This window comes from Camellia sinensis, chromosome 10 (genome assembly GCF_055761805.1).
Source record: "Camellia sinensis isolate YWXY chromosome 10, ASM5576180v1, whole genome shotgun sequence".
NCBI classification, from domain to species: Eukaryota; Viridiplantae; Streptophyta; class Magnoliopsida; order Ericales; family Theaceae; genus Camellia; species Camellia sinensis.
The window spans coordinates 71,652,487-71,672,005 of NC_138970.1; the positions used below are offsets into that span (position 1 = coordinate 71,652,487).

The 19,519-nt window shown below is 33.0% G+C and overlaps 1 protein-coding gene across 3 annotated transcripts; it reads left to right on the top strand.

The window, feature by feature from the left end:
• Positions 1 to 8,679: 8,679 nt before the first annotated feature.
• Positions 8,680 to 15,965, top strand: LOC114269227 (serine/threonine-protein kinase PCRK1). Of its 3 annotated transcripts, none has more exons than XM_028210510.2 (5): positions 8,680 to 9,088; positions 9,721 to 10,093; positions 12,662 to 12,922; positions 13,199 to 13,321; positions 14,797 to 15,965. In XM_028210510.2, the coding sequence occupies exons 2-5, from the start codon at positions 9,749 to 9,751 to the stop codon at positions 15,325 to 15,327; spliced, it is 1,260 nt and encodes a 419-aa protein (XP_028066311.1). In that variant the 5' UTR covers positions 8,680 to 9,088; positions 9,721 to 9,748; the 3' UTR covers positions 15,328 to 15,965. The 3 variants fall into 3 exon arrangements, with proteins under 3 accessions (XP_028066311.1, XP_082747736.1, XP_028066310.1); XM_082891610.1 differs by having other exon boundaries at positions 8,703 to 8,946; XM_028210509.2 differs by lacking the exon at positions 8,680 to 9,088 and adding an exon at positions 9,299 to 9,521.
• The last annotated feature ends 3,554 nt before the right edge of the window (positions 15,966 to 19,519 follow it).

Below are 19,519 nucleotides of genomic sequence, written 5' to 3' on the forward strand. Positions count from 1 at the left end.
TCTAGAAATCACATTTTTATTGTCATGATGAAGTTGTTTGTTTTTTTATTCACCCAAAAAAGTTGTTTGTTTTCTCCTTGGAAGGCGTTAATGAAATAAATTAATTTAAAGATAAAACATAACTTAGAATTGTTTTTGAGTATAAGTTATAAGTTGATTTTTTTATTTATTACAAAAATATATATATATATATATATATAATAAAGAGATAAAAGTAAACTTATTTATAATGTTACTAACTGAACCCTTACTCATTGCGCATCTCCTAGATAACCACTAAAAAAAAATTAAATCAAGTCAACAACTAAAATTATTTAAGCTTCGTATGGTTTTATATTTTTAGCTGAAAAAGCACAAAAAGAAAAAATTGATTACATAAATCTATAAAATAAAATGTCATATCAAAATTATAATCATTACACTTTTTGTCTCATAAAAGTCCAAAAAAAAAAAATAACCAAACCGAATGAAGCTAAAAACACCAGGCTAAAAAAGTCACAACACAAAAAAACCAGCTAAAAAAGCTAATGTCAAACGAAGACTTAAAATATAAGTCATATATATAAATATCTTTCTCAAATCATGAAATATATCAAAGGGCAAATTATACAAACGGTCCTTCTAGTTTACACATTGTGTCATTTTGATCCCTATAATTTCAGTTTTCTCGATTTTGACCATGAATTTTAATCTCTATTTTGGTCCAATTGAAAACGAAAGTTAAGAAATTGGACGGAAAATTTGCACGTGAATGACATGTGATTAGTTTCCAAGGACAAAACAGACATTTTGCTTTCCTTTTTAGCGTCTTCCTTGCTTGTGATTGAACAGAGCCACCAACCACCGTCATCCACCGTTCCACTGCCTTCCGTTGCCGTCACCGCCATAGCCAAACAACAATCCCAACATCAACAAATCATCATAACTTAAAAACTTACAAAACAAAATCCAATTTTCAACCTTAGATAAAAAATCACAACATAAAATCAACCTACAAACCCTAGCCACATTCCCAAATTTGAAACCCCATATGTACAAATCTCTATAACAAACAAAGGAAAAGGAACAAAAACAGAGAAAGATGGGGAGAATAGGAGCGAGAGGAAAAAATGGGTTACTATCATTGATTGCTCCGTCGCCGTCGCCATTGGTTGCGTCGTTGATTGGGCATTTTCTGACCATCAACAACAATGGTGTTGTCCACAACAAAATCATTCAATGTTACATTCAATTTGCCATCGACATGTGAATTCGAAGCTGAAGTTGAAGCTGAATCTAAAGAGTCCAATTTGAGGACAAACAATAGGGATGCGTGAGACAACAAGCTTCAAAGTCCTTTACCACCGAAGAAGAGTGGTTTTGATTGTGATTGTAACTATTCCCCGACGAAGTAGCCATGGATTCAAATTCAAGCTTCTTCAAATTGTAAGCCCTCGCACCTTCTTTGGCGGTGTCGTAAGTGCCCAACCAAACCCTCTTTCCAGTGATAGGGTCTCAAATATTAGCAACCTATTTGCCACATTTTCACTACTGAACCCCTTTGTATTTCGATCCAGATGGCCTTCGCCGATTAGGGTTTAATATTTTGGTTAAAACTCTATTCTTTTTGGGGGTTTTCTCTCCATCATGTTACCCTACCTCTCTCACAATCGCGACGCCATCGCCTCACTCCTTTCATTACAAACTCGCGACAACAACTGCCTTGCCATCACCCTGCGCTGCCTTGCCATCCCTTATAGGCCCTCAACGAAACTTCCCTCTCTCTCTCTCTCTTTCCCTCTCCCAACTCTTTGACGACACCTCCTCTCTCTCTCTCTCTCTCTCTCTCTCTCTCTCTGCTATGTACAAGGAGTAAATTAACTCACTTTGAGTTAGATGGATAAATCATTGAGTTAATTGAGAGTAAGAACAAATCGACTATTTTGCCCTTAAAAACTCTGCACATGTTGTCCACGTTGGCCTTTCTATCCAAATGCTTAACAGAAGTTATCTATTGGGCCAAATTGATACAAAGTATAAAATTTAGGGTCAAAATTGAGCAAATTGAAATTAGAGGGACTAAAATGATACAACGTGTAAAATATAGGGACCATTTGCATAATTTGCCCTATATCAAATCACTTTTTGGTCTTTCTAATTTTTTAAAAAATCCTAAGTATATACAAGATGACAAAGATGGAAAACAAAGTGGGAAGAAGACAAAATGCAATAATATATTCAAATTAGAAGGGATGTCAAGTGTATAGTAAAATTGAAATATCAAGTTTATAAGCTTAAAGATTGCAACATTGATAGCATATTGAAGAATAAAAAAAGGGTTGAATTCTTTTTATAATAAAGGTACCGAAATGATAGGTTTAATCATTTATACTGATTGTATTCAAACTTATAAAATGCTTAGCTCAATAAAATAATGCAACAGACAATGAATGTATTAATTATAATTTATTTTTATTCAAATGTGAATGCTCAAAACTTCTTTTAATATATATATATATATATATATATTACAATGCTCCTCATCAAAGCTTAATTTTCAACTTTGGACAAAATTCATGTTTTACGAAACATTATTAAAGAGTTATATTCGATCTGTTTGGTGTCAAGTTTTTAAAAATAATTTTTTAGTTTTCAATTTGTGTCGAGTGTTGAAATCTGACCTCATAATCAATTGAATCTCGTCATTGAGATTCAAGAAATAAAGCCGAAGAGCATGCGACAGAAATAGAGAAACCCAACACTTGCATATAAGAAGACAACAAATGCTGGTGGCTCGTCCACCCAGAGACATTATGACGATCAAGTCAGTCAGCTTATCCCTCAAAGATAACAACTCAATCATAGTACTCACAAAGTAAAACATCAGTGGTGCTACATGTACCAATTAGTATACTAATTAGTGTATCAACATATACTTAGACATTATCACCTCAAAACTATGGACCCACCAATTATACAAATTACAAAGATCTTAAATCTCTAAAATCATGTGCATACAAATTTATTAGTAAAACATACCTCAGGCCCACGGTGTGCTTTTCTTTTATAATGAACAGTGCTCACCATTCCCTAAAAGTCTTACGGACTCTATCTCTTAGATATCGCTTATTCAATACTCCTCTTATTTAAATTAGAATAAACTGAGTCCGTTCTTACTCAAACAAGTAGTTGGATATCATCTAGGACTCTTGTTCCTTGTTCGAATATCTCAGATTCTGGTATGACTGCGTCACATCTCAACAATCCAAGACTACCCACGTGGCATCTCGGCTATCCACCTGGGCCACGTGGACAATCAAAAAATATATCCCCACAATTCGCATTTTTTTTTATATTTTTAGTAATTTTTTTTATTATTTTGATTAATTTGTTTTAGATGCATCTAATCTAAATGTACATAAGAAGTAAAATATTTATGAATAAATATTAAGAAAATTCAATAAATACAAAACAAATATATAAAAATGTATTGAATTTTTTATATTTTTTGTATTTAGTAAATTTTTAAAAAATACAAAATTTACACTTTTTAAGTATATGTAGATTAAGTGGATTTAAAAAGTTTTTTAAAAAAATTAATTCAAATATTAAAAAACTCACTAAAATAAAAATAAAAAATGGGATTTTTTTTTAGAGTCCCTGATATTAAGACTTTATAGTATAAAGGACATTTAATATTTTAATAATGTCTAAGGTCCCTCAAATTGATCTAGAGAAAATTCGACTTCACAGAGAAAATCTTACCAGAATTTTTCTGGACTTACTTCAACCCAGAGAAATTCTCTCAGTTTAGAGAAACTCACTTCAACCCCAGAGAAATTCACAAAAATCCAAAGAAAATTCCCTATTAACTCAGAGAAATTCACAAAAATCCATAGAAAATTCCCTTCTAAACCAGAGAAATTCACAAAAATTCAGAGAAAATTCTCTTCCAACCCAAAGAAATTCACAAAAACTCAAAGAAAAATCCTTTCCAACCTAGAGAAATTCACAAAAATTCACAAAAATCGAGAGAAATTTCCCTTCTCTCTAGAGAAATACCCACCATTTCCAAAACTCTGAAGCAACAAAGCCTGGTTGAGACCACCCAATCCATCTATATCTATATGATCATCAACATCAGATATTGGGAATTCGTTCAAAACCAAAGATGGCAGGGCACTTGAATCTCCCATCATCAACAGCTAACCCTAGGCAGTGGCGCTTCCTAGATCTAGTCTCCGCCACCTTCTTCGCCGCCATACTTCTCTTTTTCCTCCTCGTCTTCTCCCCCATCGGTGATTTTCTCATTGCGTCGGGGACTCAGGCTCTTTTCCACTCTTCTTTCGATCCCAAATAGCACCTTGAAGTCCTAGCTGCCGGAGAGAGAGAACTGGCCATCGGAAGCGAGAATGACGTCTCTGATGAAGTGAGAGTGGCTAGTGAGGCGGTGGCGAGGGAGGCCGTAGACTCTGTCTTCCTTGGTGAGGTGCCAGCCTATGAGGGAATGAAGTGAGGTTTGGATTTAAAGAGAGAGAGAGAAATGAGTTGGATTTGAGAGAGTTAAATTTCTCTGTGATATATGGGAAGGGACCTTAAACATCATAAAAAAATATTGTGGATCTCTTCCATTACCAAAAATGGAAGAGAGACCTTAGACTAATTTTTCCTAAAAATATATATACAAATTAAAAACTCTAAAACCATTATTGTTTTTAATTTTATGTGTATATGTGTTTTGCGTGGATTAAAACTAAATAAATAAATATGTATATTAATGTAATGTATTGTCATATTAATTATTTAATTACTTCACTTAAGTGAGGTAATCAGTCTTCTTAGTTTTTAAGTAGGAGTGCTAGAGACCTCGACAAATCGAGACTTGAATGCCTCGAATTGTTTTTTTTTTTTTTTTTTTTGGTGTGTGGAAGGGTGGTTATGTGTAGTGATGCGCTAAAAAATTAGACATCCCGCACCAACTTAATCTCTGTGTTTTAATAAGGTGAGTGAGTTTGGTTGGGTTTGTTGGGTGATAAAATTAATTGGTCAATTAGGTAGCTGGTTAAAATTTGTTAATTCCATATAATTTTGTACGAGTCTCTACTATAGTTTTGTACACAATACCAAAGCCATTTCAATTTCCTCCAAGTCTTCCTGATTTGAAATAAAAATATAGTAAGAACTCATACAAAACTATATAAAATTAACAAATTTTAATCAACAACCTAATTAATCAGTCAATTTTATCACCCAACTAATCCAACCTAACTCACTCATCTTATTAAACCACATAGGTTGAGTTGATGCGAGATGTCAATTTTTTTGGTACACCTCTACACATAATCACTCTTCAAAAAAAAAAAAAAAAACAACCAAACCAACCCAACCTAACAAATAAACAAAAAAAATGATAACCAAACCAACACAGTCCAACAAATAAAATAAAAAAATAATAATAATAATTTGAGGCATTCGAACCTCAATTTGTCGAGGCCCCAAGCATTAGGCACCTTTAAAATATTAGACTATTTCAACACATTTAATCCTTTTTATACCCAAGAAGAAAGAAACGGATTTTTTTTGGTCTCACAGTGTTTTTTGTCTCGTGTTTTGTTTTTTTTAAAAAAATGCCACGATTTTTACATTATTTTTATTTTTATGTGAAATTTTTTTTTGTTATTTTTAAATAAGTGGTTGTTTAAAAAAAATATCAAAAATAGTTTTCAAAAATAATTCATCAAATAATTTTTTAAAATTAAAAATAATAAGTGAAAACACAACGAATAAAAAGAACCATGTTGATGATATAAAAGTATTTCCTGGTTCCTTGTTTTTCTTCTCATATTTTATTTAGAAAAAATATTATTTTTCTTTCATACATTAAAATGCTATACATAAATAGTGTTATCATATTTTATTATATTAGATATAAAAATGATAAGTTTTACTTGTAGTTAATTGTAAATTTTGTTGGGCGAAATAGTACATAGTGGGTATGATTTTGGTGATAGAATGAGGCTGGAGAATGTATCTTAAATTTTTTGCTGTTTCTGACTTAGTGGTGGCCAATACTATGTATAAGAAGAGAGAAGAATATTTGATAACCTTTAAGAGTAGGTCAATTAGGAGCCAAATAGATTATTTTCTAGTAAGAAAATGGGACCATTTAAAATGCAACGACTGTAAGATGATTCCTTGATAAAGCTTAACGTTCTAACATAAGATTTTAGTACTAGATTTATGCTTTAAAGGGCAATACCAACCTTGAAAAGATAGTAGGCATCACATACGTAAAAAGGGATAAACTGGGCACATTTAAGAATATAATTGATAAAGAAGGTACTTGGGACATGGAGATAATGATAACACTATGTGGAATTCGATAGCCAATTGTATGAGGAGAATCTCAAAGGAAGTTCTTAGAGAGTCGAAAAGAAAATGATCCAACTTTAGAAAAACTTGGTGTTAGAGGGAGGAGGTCCAAGCGGTAATAAAGACTAAAAAAGAAAGCTTTAAAAAGAGGCAGAATAATAGAACTGAGAAAAATCTTAAGCGCTACAGATTGGCAAATAAGAAGGTCAAAAAAGTAGTAAGAGAGACTAAGTTGAAAGCCTATGATGACTTATATACTAGACTTGATAATAAGAAGAGAGAGAAGAGAATAAGATAACAGAGAGGAAAATAAGAGATTTTAATCAAGTTAAGTACATTAAGGGTGAGGACTCTAAAGTATTGGTGAATGATGAAAAGATTAAGGAGAGGTGAAAGAACTATTTTGAGAAGTTGTTAAATAAAGAATATGAAAATAGGTCAAGAAGGGGACTGTTTGGTTGACTAGGTTATTTAGTAAGATTTTGTTGATTAGGAAAATGCCAAAGAAGTGGAGGAAGAGTATTTTAGTGTCAATATATAAGAATAAATAAGATATTCAGAATTGCAACAATTATAGAGGAATTAAGTTAATGTGTCACACAATAAAAGTGTAGGAGAGAGTAATGGAACGTTGATTGCAAGATATAATAGACGTGTTAGAGAATTAATTTGAATTTATGCTTGGTACGTCAACAATGGAAGCAATCTATTTTTTAAGCAGAGTAATAAAAAAGTATAGAGGAAAGAAAGAAGACATTCATATGATTTTTATCGATCTTAAAAAAGCATCTAAAATGACAATTTTAGCCTTATAACAAAATAATACTTGGTTGGTTTTACTTTTCTCATAATCTCTCTACTTTCGAAAAGTTTGAAAATAGAAGTTATGAAAGAAATATGTTTTTCCCTATTTGTTCTTATTTCTCTCCACTCTCTCCTATCCAAATAAGTAATTAAAATCCATTTATCTCTATTGCATTTATTTTTTCTCCAAATCACGCAAACCAAACAAGTGTTAATGAATTCATATCACCAATAACAAATACTTTGGTATATTATTTCTACAACAAATCAATTTATAAAATAAAAAAAAAATGGATAAATTATACTAATTTCTCTTAAAGTTTTTAAAAAATATAATAAATCTCACATATTTGATATACTTATATTTAATTTCTTTAAGATTTTAATTCATATAATATTCAGTCCATTTTTATCATAAATTCATTACTGTATGAATGAAAATATAATGTTGTCATCTCTTTTACATTAAAATACATATTTTACCTGTATTTATAATATTTGTATTAATTTTAATCTCTTTAACTTTATATTAAAATTATAAAATTTATTATTATTTTTTTAGCATGAAGAAAGTCGGTGTAATTTATCAACAAAAAAAAAAAAACAAAGTTTATATACTGTAATATTTTTTCTTACAATTTAAGGCCTTATTTGTCATAACTTAAAAAAGTTAAAAAGCCAAAAAATTACTATCTTATTTAAATCACATCATCTTATTTAAGTCACATTACATTTTTATCACATCACTTCAAGGCCCCGTTTGTTTTGGGGTATGAGAGAGGGATTGAGATTAGGATAGTTATGGGCCCCATTTAATGTGTTGTTTGTTTACAGAGTTGAGGATGAGAATGCTAAGCTGAAGGGTTTAGGATAGGCCTTGAAGATGGGATTCAGATGGGCCTCCAGGACTTAGTATTATAAAAAGAATAATGCTTGGGACCCCCTTTTGGGGGTCACCCCTCACCCCCTTGCCACGTGGCGGGTGGTGATTGGAGGAGCAGGAAAAAAAAGAAAAAAAAAAAAATGTAACCAATGAGAGAGAGAGGGGGTCAAAGGGGTGGAAGGAAAAGGGGGATGAATCATTGTTGTTATAAAAATAATCCGGCGGACTAGAAATTTTTTATTTTTATTTATTTTTTATTTTATTTTTTATATGTCGGGCATTTTTTTTTGAATATTAATGTTTAATTTTTTATATTTTTTGTTAAGTAAAAATCACTATTTTATTTATTTATTTTTTTCTAAAAATTTTTTGTTTTATTTTTATTTTTTAAATTTTTTTTACATGTTAGGTATTTTTTTTAAAACATTAATATTTATGTTTTTGTATTTTTTTATATTTATTTTATATAAAAATAATTTAACAATCCCTACAGTAACAACTATCATCAAAATAAATACAATTTTACTTAATCTCCTCACTATCAATTCCCTCCATTTTACCTCTAAAAATAAACAAAATCCAAACTCAATCCATATTTTATAAAAAATAAAAAAATATACTTATTTACCTCCTCTGAAATCATTCGTAAAATTTTCCTCAACAAAATTCTGCTGGCTGGGCAACCATGACCCAGTACTCTCTCTCTCTCTCTCTCTCTCTCCAGAAGACTTTTCGCCCCTTCTCATTTCTTGACTGCCAACACCTGCCCCCGAATTTCTGTTGTCTTAATCATCTACATACACTAGATTTAGTTGTATCAATATATATATTTACATTTTTCTCTGCGGGCTCTTTAAATTTGGTTGGTAAATTGGCCTCCAGCTGCCGTGAACAGACGTCTCTTTAAGGTCATGTAGTTCTTGCCTCCCCCTCTTGCTTGTTGTTGTCTTTTTGCTTACTGGGTTTCTTCTTGTAATCCTCAAGAATTGGGGATTTGTGTTTTGGGGTCACTGACACACCAATTTCTGCTGTCAGATCGAGAAACTTGAGGTGGGTTTTGTCAAATTTGGAGTTTTTATAAATGGGTTTGACACGAGATGTGTGTGTGTGTATATATATATTATATAAATCTAGAGTTGGATTTGTCTGTGCTTTTGATTATAAAGGTGATGTGGAGCTTAGCAAGTTGTTTGTGAATTCTTGATGTGATGAGTGAAAATGGGGTTTCTAGTGTTTGAAGTAGTCTTCAAAGTTGGATTTTGTTCTGCAATTAAGACTTTGCATATTTGTTTGTTGAAAGATCATACTTTACTTCGTGCTTCTCTCATTAGAATTGTTTTATGGAAAATGTCAGGCTTATGTAATTTTTATACAGACTTCATAATAAGAATGATGTGACAATGGAATTTGGGGAAGAAATTATGAGGACAATGGTGACTGTTTTCATTGTAAATGAAGGGATCACAAGATGCCGCATCATTCTGTATGAAAATATATTGTACATAAATTTTGTTTGTATATCATTACTTTGTTTTGATCATATTAAGGATTCTCAATTTTATTTGGACATTAAAAATTTTCCTAGTGTATGGATCTTCGTAATTTTCCATAACATCGTATGTCTTGCTATTTGCATGGATTTAATGATATGAGGCTCTTATTTTCTACATCTGGATTTGTAGTAAGGGGTTATGTAATTTATTGGCGGCTATGAAGTGTTTCATGTTCTACACTGGAGAAAAGAAGGAAGAACCCAAGACCACAAAGTCCAGTGATGTGAGGAGATCTGGGTCTGAATTCAATTCTCAGAATGTATCAGACTCCAGCGCAGAGTCCATTGGGAGGAGCCCATTACCAAGTTTGTCTCAGAGGCCTAGCAATCTCAGAGTATTCACGTTTTCTGAGCTTAAGACAGCCACAAATAATTTTAATCGCACCTTAAAAATTGGAGAGGGTGGCTTTGGATGCGTGTATAAGGGTGTCATCAAGAGTTCTGAAGATCCACAAAAAACACTTGATGTCGCTGTGAAACAATTAGGGAGAAGAGGAACGCAGGCAAGGTTTTTATGCTTCTTTTTTGCTAGCTTAGCTATTATACAATTGGAGATCTTTCTTGCTTTTGTGACAATTTGATGCCGGATGGCTGACAAAAACGTAAAACCAAAAGAAAATAAATGTAAAACAAAAGAAAGGCCATGCCAAAAGAGAAAGAAAAAAAAAACCCTAAAAATTCTTTGATCTCAATATCAAAGCTCACTCAATTCTATTTCATATTATGCATAAACCTAATACATAGTGGCCTATTTATAGGCATCCAAGAAAACCCTAATTTAAAAGTTGCCAAAAATAAAACAATAGAATTTTTAAATCCTACGTAAAATTCTAATATTGATATAATTTCTAAAAGAGGGTTGCTATTTGCCCCTTACTTTTCTTCTTTGGACTCCTATCTCCTTCATTTTTTCTTTATTACAATTTTACCCTAACATAGAACTTCATCTTTACCCCATCCCTAACCCTAACCCTAACCCAGCCCCTACAGTGGTGGGAGTCATGAGTTTGAGGGGCAGCGGGGCTGGGGGACAGTGGGACGGGGTTGCAGTTGGGAGGGGGGTTGGATGGTCGGAGAGGGGGGATGTCGAAGATGGCACTACGGTAGCTGGAGGAGAAGGTAGTGGCTAGGGTTAGGGTTTAGAGAATGAAGGTAATATTGGGAATAAGATGGGGGTCCAAAGAAAAGAAAATTCAAAATTTAGAGGTCGGGGTCCAAAGAAATTTGGTGGGTCAAATAGCAACACTCTTCCTAAAAATCTAAATTTCCAAAGGTCTTCAATTCTTTCCTCAACCAAAACCTTTTTGGTCATCATCACAATTCCTTTCAAGAGAATATAGAACAAGAATAATCGATGAAGCATAGATACGAAATTAGGATACAAATACAATTTGATACAAATAAATATTGATATAGAAAATTCTAAAAAAAGTAAGATACAGATATGTTAAGGTTACAACAATATACGTGTATATAACTATATATCATGTATGTATTTGTATATTACAAAAAATTAATTTTGTTAGAATATATTTGTAACAAACTATTTGTCTTTAATTATATATAAAATATTTTCAATTTCAAATTTATATTGTAGTCATATGAAAAAGTATTAAGGTTATGTTATGTGGACACATATTTGGACCAAATTTAACATGTTTTAACTTTAGTATTTCCCCTTTTTCTTCTTTGAGGAGTAAGCAAAATATGAAAGTCATTCCTTATTTTATTTTAATAGTAATTATTATACTCTAATGGTACACTAAAAATATCACATCTTTATTTTAAGATAGGTTGCACTTTTAGATAGAAAGTATCCAATACTATGCAAAATAAAAGAAAATTATTTTCTAATTTTGGATACATTTAGGAAGTTTCAGATATTCAAGGAGTCTCGGTATCTAATATGGATATGATACGGGATATATCTCCCATATAGAACTGCCTATGCTTCATAGGAAATAATCAGTGGTATTAATTAGCATAGGGGATAATTGTTATTAGATAGGTTTAGGTGTGGGTGTTGGTTGCGTGTATGTGTAGGAGTTGGTTTTTTGAACATCCCGAATTTTAGGATTCAACAGTTTTACATTCCAAATCTCCAGCGTGACCTTAGAGGATTTAGTATCACTCCAACCAAGGAAACATGGAGAAGAAGATACATAATTACAAATTCTGCCTTGTATTTCCAAATTTCATTGTCATAAAGAAATACTTTGTCATGTTATTCTCCTTTATGAATCCCTATTATATATCAAATTGCTTAATAATGTTGTCGGTATGTGAATGTGTGTGCTTTTGGGAACTGTGCAATTAAAGAGCGTGTAATATTGTGTCTTGCATAAATTATAAAGTGTATCAATACTAATGGTAAATATGGCATCCTAATGGTTCAGTGTTGAATTTAATGCTTGACCAAGCAAGGCATTTTCAGATTCAACTTGAAATTATTTGGTAAGGAAAGAAAAAGGAGAGTAACAAAAATCATAGCAACATAAATGAAAGAGGAGAGAGAGGATAGAGGGATATGATGCTATTAGTGCTACCTTCAACTTTGCAGTAATAGTTGTGACTTGTGATGTGAGGTAAATCAAAAAAATTCTCCTAGTCAAACTTCTCATCAATTGACAGACTCATCTTAGGTAATCCTCAAAAATTATTCCAGCAAAGGTTGACAGCTACTTACATGGTAGTCAAATCAAACCTGTAGTGAATAATACATAAATGTAGTAACTGCCTAACCGTATGTTTCCAAGCATAATTAAAACAAGTAGTAAAATGTTAACAACTAAATTAAGTTAGATTCCTTGCAAAGGCTCAGAAATTGATAAAAAATGGGTTTAACTTAAACCTTAATGCTACTTCTGACATGTCGTGTACAATGCCACAGAGCATTCTATGTCACCGCAATTCTCTTAACTTTTCCCCTTCTCCTATGCTCTTATATTATCCACATATTTCTCTTGCAACCCTGTATGAGTTTGTTATGTTAGATAAGTTACTCCTTAACAGTTCAGGAGATGGGAAGTCTTGTTTTTTAAAATTGATTGTTTCCACTGTTTGTCTGGCAGGGGCACAAGGAATGGGTGACAGAAGTGAACGTTCTTGGGGTGGTTGAGCATCCAAACCTTGTCAAACTAGTGGGCTACTGTGCTGAAGATGATGAAAGAGGAATCCAACGGCTTCTGGTTTATGAATATATGCCTAACAGAAGCGTCGATGACCATTTATCAACTAGGATGGAGACACCTCTTCCCTGGTCCATGAGACTCAAAGTAGCCCAAGATGCTGCTCGTGGCTTAGCATATCTACATGAAGGAATGGAATTTCAGGTTTGTTTCCTTTTTTTTTTTTTTTTTGGGTGCTTGAATTTGATTAAATGATCACCTTTTACATTTTTTCTTTCTTGGATGTGAGTTACATTTTAAAAAGCTCAAGTGCTTTATAAAGTTTGACATCCTATCTTTTTCTCTAGCTAGAAGTAACTGTATGCATTATTGAGTTCATACTGATATTTTAGAACTGTAATGCATTATACATTATGTCATGACTCATGAGTGTACCATCTTATATCAAACTGATATTTTTTTATTACTTTTGTGTGTTAGATCATCTTCCGAGATTTTAAATCTTCAAACATTCTCCTAGATGAGCAATGGAATGCAAAGCTGTCAGACTTTGGCTTGGCTAGATTTGGGCCTCCAGATGGACGAACCCATGTCTCAACTGCGGTATGCTTAAGCAAAATGATGTTATTATAATATCTGATCCACTCCACTTATCAGAACTTTGTCCTAACTACTTGTGATGTCTTCAATTTGAAGTGCAAACTATTTTGAGTTTCTTTAGTAAAATCAAATCATTAGAAATGGGACTACAAACCACATCTCCATGTGTTTTACCAAGTTGGCTGAATAAAATTTCAGCTTGATTAATTCTGTTATCAAAACAGACTCTTTTTTTTCTTTTTTCCGTATCTTTTATTCGATATTACCAAACTGTGCCCTGTGTCCCACTGATGTGGGGTTGCCTGCATGATCCTTTTTCCTCCGTTCTGCTCTGTCAAGGGCAATATGCTCAATATAAATTCATATATTTTTTTTTATTACCGCATCCCATATAAGTTTAGGTCTTCCTCTCCCCTTAACATTTCCATTTATAGTGATCATATCATTATTCCTTACTGTTGCATCTATAGGATTCACTTGATAGGCTATATTACTTGATGGAGAACTTTTGTTGGAGGCTTTTTAATCATTGATGTCAAATTTCCACATTTTCTTGTGCTTTTTCAATTATGCTTTGATGAGCTTCTGCCAAAATCGCTACATACTTGGGCATTTGGACTACCATGGATTTGGTATCAATTATTCACTTCACTCTGATTTACTATTAATTTTGGTGTTGCTGCAAGATGAATCATCTGCTCTTCTTAACTCCTGTTTAAACTATGGGCCAGTGTTACCAGTAAATGCCAAACTCTAGCAATTTACATTTTGAAACGTACATTCCGAAACATAGTACACTTTCGTTCCAAAAAGGTGCATTTAGCAATTCCATTTTTTTTTTCTATGTTCTTCATTGAAAGTTATCTTTAATAGGAAAAAAGTCAAATACAATGAACTAAAATCTAGATAGAGTGGAGTTTTGGATTGACAAAATGTAAAACAATGGGTCATAATGCTCATAAAACTATGTTGTTGAAGAATTAATTTGAAGAAAAATACACTATAATATATTGGATGTTACAATAAGAAGTCTATCTCTATTGTACCACATTTTAGAACATGTGGCGTACCACGTTTGCATTCCAGTTCCTCATACCAGAATGATCCACGTTCTAGGTAGCATAGCTATGGGCAATAGGGATTTCATGAATTGAATTCTCTCAATCTGTTTACAATGTCTTGTGAGGGAGGCTTCATTTACAATGTAGATCCATTATAGTATATGAATTTTATCTACTAAACGCTATGGATTACCCAAAAAGGCTGATTCATTTTTTAAGGGATGTCCAAACATAATGGTAGAATTCATTTAATGAAGACATTTTTATAGACAATATGATAAATCGTAAGAGTAAGATTTCATGTCTTACATTTTTGTGCTGAAAAAATGTTTCATGCATTCATTTCACTTTCTGTTTTAGTGTTAAATTTTTTCCCTCTTATAGTCATTTAGTAGTTCAATTTGAGAAAATTTTCAGGTTGTGGGAACCTTGGGATATGCTGCTCCTGAATACATTCAGACTGGACGTCTTACATTCAAAAATGACATATGGAGTTACGGGGTCTTCATTTTTGAACTTCTCACGGGTAGACGCCCATTGGACCGAAACAAGCCTAAGAATGAGCAGAAACTCTTGGAATGGGTAAGGCCATACGTATCAGACACAAAGAAGTTTAAGCAGATATTGGACCCTAGGCTTGAATGGAATGGCTCCCTCAAGTCAGCCCAAAATCTAGCTATTGTTGCCAACCGGTGCTTGATCAGAAATGCAAAGTCACGCCCGAAGATGAGTGAGGTGTTGGAGATGGTGAACCAGATCGTCGAAGCTTCACAAGAAATACGTACTTCTCGACAACCTGTAAGAAGCTCGATGCTAAGGGAAACCTCTGGGGACAAAGTGAAAGGTAAGGGAAGGATCATGGATATGACGACAAAAAAGCCTAGGTATGCAGAAAAGCTTAGGTACACAGACGCCAGCAACAGAAAAGTGCACAAAGCACTCACATGAGATGGGCTCACACAATGCAGATCCCGCACCCCTTTGACTGTTCTATGCATTTTTTTGTGATTGGTTTTTGTAGAAGTATTGTGTGAAATGGGGGAAAGTGGTTGGCTTCTATGATTGGTAGTTGGATAAGCTTGTGTGGGTTATGAAGGTAACAATTCCGATGAATTTGTATATAGTTCATAATGCGAAGTGTACAATATTGCTCGTGTATTGCAACTGCCACTACTATTGCTTCAGTAGGCACCAAAACAAAAGGTGATATGAGGATTGTAAGGTTGAGAATTCTAGTATTTAGACGGTTGTTCTAGGGAATTTTGACAGTAAAGCTTGCAAGGCACTGTTGATTGCACCACTGTTGATTTGAAAATGGCAGGTGGGTTTTCATGGCATGCGGAGAAGCCTCTTGAGATGCCATAGTAGAAATTCTGAATGATATATCGTACATTTATTCGAAATCATTATGTATTGTTCTTGTGCTGTGTTCTTTTAGTTGGGTTAAGTGTTATGCTTTTGGATAGATGTTCTAGCCTTCTAGGATGGAAGCAGAAGTTCAAGGTAGTCAATCAATATACTGTTGCTGAATTTGTATTTTGAAAATATTAATTTAATTTAAATGATAGATTTGTCTATCTACTAAAGTTATTTTGTGTTTTTGTTGTCTCTGAAAATACCAAAATTTGTTTGGAAAGGAATATAATATATATATATATATATATTTGTTTGGAGATGGTTGTGTTTCCAAACTTCTCATCATTATTGTTTTTGAAAAATTCTAAAAATACAAACAAAAACACTGAAAACGAAATCATTGAAGGCTCTATCAATGTTTTTTGTTGCAACCCCAAAGCCAAATAAAAGGGTAAATCATGCCTCAAGCTTAAAGAAACCCAAACTCATGAAAAAGCAATGGAAATATTTTTTCGTTTGGATAAATGTACACTTTTTACACACAAAATTTTTATAAGAATGGCGTGGCAATATTATTTTTGTAAATAAATTTATTTTAGTATTTTGTTTTGAAGTGAAAATTTTGCATTGAGTCTTATCTCAAACTTAAGCAACTTAGTTTTCATAACTTGCTTTTAAATTGTGCTAGATACATTTTTCGTATTTTTTTTTTCTTACAATCAACAGAAAGGAAAAAAGGAAAGTTACATTATGCAACAGGTAATAATTGAATCATGATTAGTTTTTATAACTAATGACAATTCTAGTGGCAAGAAAGGGTGGGAAAACAATGGTAGTAATTCGGAGAAAAAAGAGAAAAAATAGGTAGTATGGAATCGCGAGGGGCGGGGGAAGTTGGGGTGATCATAACGGCTAAAGTGTCTGTTGCAGTGGTAAAATGATAAGGACACAGAATGTTAGGATGGTAGCAATAGTTAGAGTGACTATTGCAATAGCAAGAAAGGCTGGTGATAACAGTAGAATAAGTTGCAGACAGTAAAGAAAGACAACTAAAAAGAATGAGAGGTGTACGACTACGAAATAATCTTCGTTCGTATAATCCTGTTGATCAAGCTTGCGTTCTTTCAAATGTCATCGTAACACCTGAAATCACAAATGTGAGCTGGTCTGCGGGTGTGTGCCGGAAGCCCCTCCGATGCCTAAATCAGCAAGTAGACTAGGAAAACAAAGCTTTGTGAATTTGAGGATAATAATTGCAATACTTAAGATTAGGGTTTGATTTGAAATTTTGTAAGTTTCGCGTGGCACAATCCTAGTAGGATTCTAACTTTCATTTGTAGTGTTCACCTAGGAATTACACTCTTAAAGAATAATGCTTATCTTTTAACACCCTCCTCACGGCAATCCAAGTGAAATGACACAACTCTTTGCACGGCCTCCCGCTGAGCAACCGAGCTGTTTGACTCTATCCGTTGTTGTCTTAGCCACGCAACACGCGACACCATGTACAATCTGCTCGCTGCGCTACCTTGCTGATGTTGTACGACTTTTTCCAAAGCTCCGCCAAAGCTCCATTCTCAGCTTCGTTTGACTGCCTTCCATATAACTCGGTCAAAGAATTGACCGCCCCTATGAAGTAACTTGGTCCGAGAATATACGATCATCTACTAGTCCAGTCAAATATCTTTGACTGACGTAGCTTTTGTTCGGCCCAGAACCAGGCTATCTCCAAGACATAGCTTGACCCAAACCACAAAGCCGCTTCCACATAGCTCAGCCCAATTTAGCTATACAAATTAGCCTCTCAAGAGGTAACACAGTGTATTGAACATTTGATATGAATATTTAAAACAAAACTCACCTTTAAAATTAAACTTGTAAAAGAAAGAGTATATATATGTATAAGGTCAAACCTAGATTTCATGAGTTTGAATTTTCTTCTCATTCTAGACTATGAGGTTGTTTGGCATGTGTTACTTTAGCACATTTTTTTTTATAATTTTTTTATTTTATTTGTGTATCATCTCTCTATCACATTGTATATCTTTTCGTAAAAAATTTAAAAAATATACTTATATAGGTTGAAAAATTAAGGAAATTGATTCTCTCCAGTCCACATAATGGATTGGCCCGTGATGTTCGAGCCCATGTGGGCCACCACGGGTCTTGTTTCGATAATCTGAACCGTTCAATGTATAGAGTTCGTTGAGTATTTCATTTTTGCAAAAAATAACATTAATCAAATATCAATAGCTACTTGATCAGATCAGATTTCTGTCAATAATTTATTTTGAAAATCACATTTATTGTTGACAAAAATATGATTTGATCAAGTGGTTATCAATATCCAATTAACGTAATTTTTTGTAGAGATGAAATGCTTGACGAGTTTTATACATTGAATGATTCGAATCATCGAAACAGAACCCCTGATGAGTCTCCCCGAGCCCAACAACAAGCTCCAGTTTGATCCCAAAAAGGAAATAAGGCTGCCGCTTTAACAGAAATTTGGCCATAAACCCCTTTTTAGCTTTCCTTTCTTGTTAAAAGGACAAGAAAAATTTAGTACTTTCAAAACTCTCTCATAATTATAAAGTCTTATATGAAGAACAAAATTTGTTATTTGAATATTTTATTTGACCATTATACCCTTTCTTTCTTCTCTTTCTCTTACAACTCTCTCTCTCTCTCTCTCTCTCTCATCACCAACTCAATGGTTGTTCATTGTATTCACCATCTTTATCGTCTATCAGCGTCACTCATGCTCATCGTTAGCTGGTAATCACCATTTTTACCATCAAACCACCATCATCTTAGATTTGATACCTATGAACTTATATTTGAGATCAATAGCTTTAGATTTGAGATTAAAAAAAAAAAAAAAAAAACTTAGATTTGATAGAAAAATGAGAAATTGAGATAGTGCAATAAAAAATCAAGAGTTTTTTGTTTGTTTGTTTGCTTATAGATCTAAAAGTAAAATTTGACTTTAATTCGTTCATTTAGTATGTACTCCGTTTTTGTAAAAATAAAATTTTACTCTAGTTAACATGCTAATCTATTTAACGACAGTGAAATTTTACTTTAAATCATAGTAAATTTACTTTGATTTAGAGTAAAATTTTATATTTTTTTTATTACAGAATAAAATTTTACTCTAAAACAAGCTACGATGATAGCTTTACAGGAGAGTGTTGTATCTTGAACCAGAGTAAATTTTTACTGTTGGAAAAATAAAGTTTCATGAGAAGAAAAAAAGAGAGATAGAGTTCGAAAACAGAGCATTAAGAGGATGAGGAGAAAAAGAAGAGAGAGAGAGAGAGAGCATAAATGGTGAGTGACACACATACACACATAAAGAGAGAGCACAAACCATCAGAACCAGAGAGAGAGAGAGAGAATGAAGGATCTCAAATTTGAGATTTGCGAACCATTACAAATCGTCATTTTCCGACAACAACAAATGTGAATGATCTCAGATCTGAAGTTGTGAATATGACTAGTGATGGTGGTGATCAAGAAAGTAAAGAAAGAGTTCTATGGTGAGCGGCGGTGGCACCGATGAAGAGCGGTGATATCACCGATGAAGAGCAACAGTGATAAGAGTGAGACAAAGAGAAGAGAGATTAAGATAAGAGAGAGTGATTGCAATATATATATATATATATATATATATATATATGTATGAGAGTATTATAGTAAAAGAAATAAGTTTTAAGATACTAGGGGATTTTGAAAGAATCTATTGGCTCCGTTTGGTAGAGCTGTGGGAAAGTGATTATAA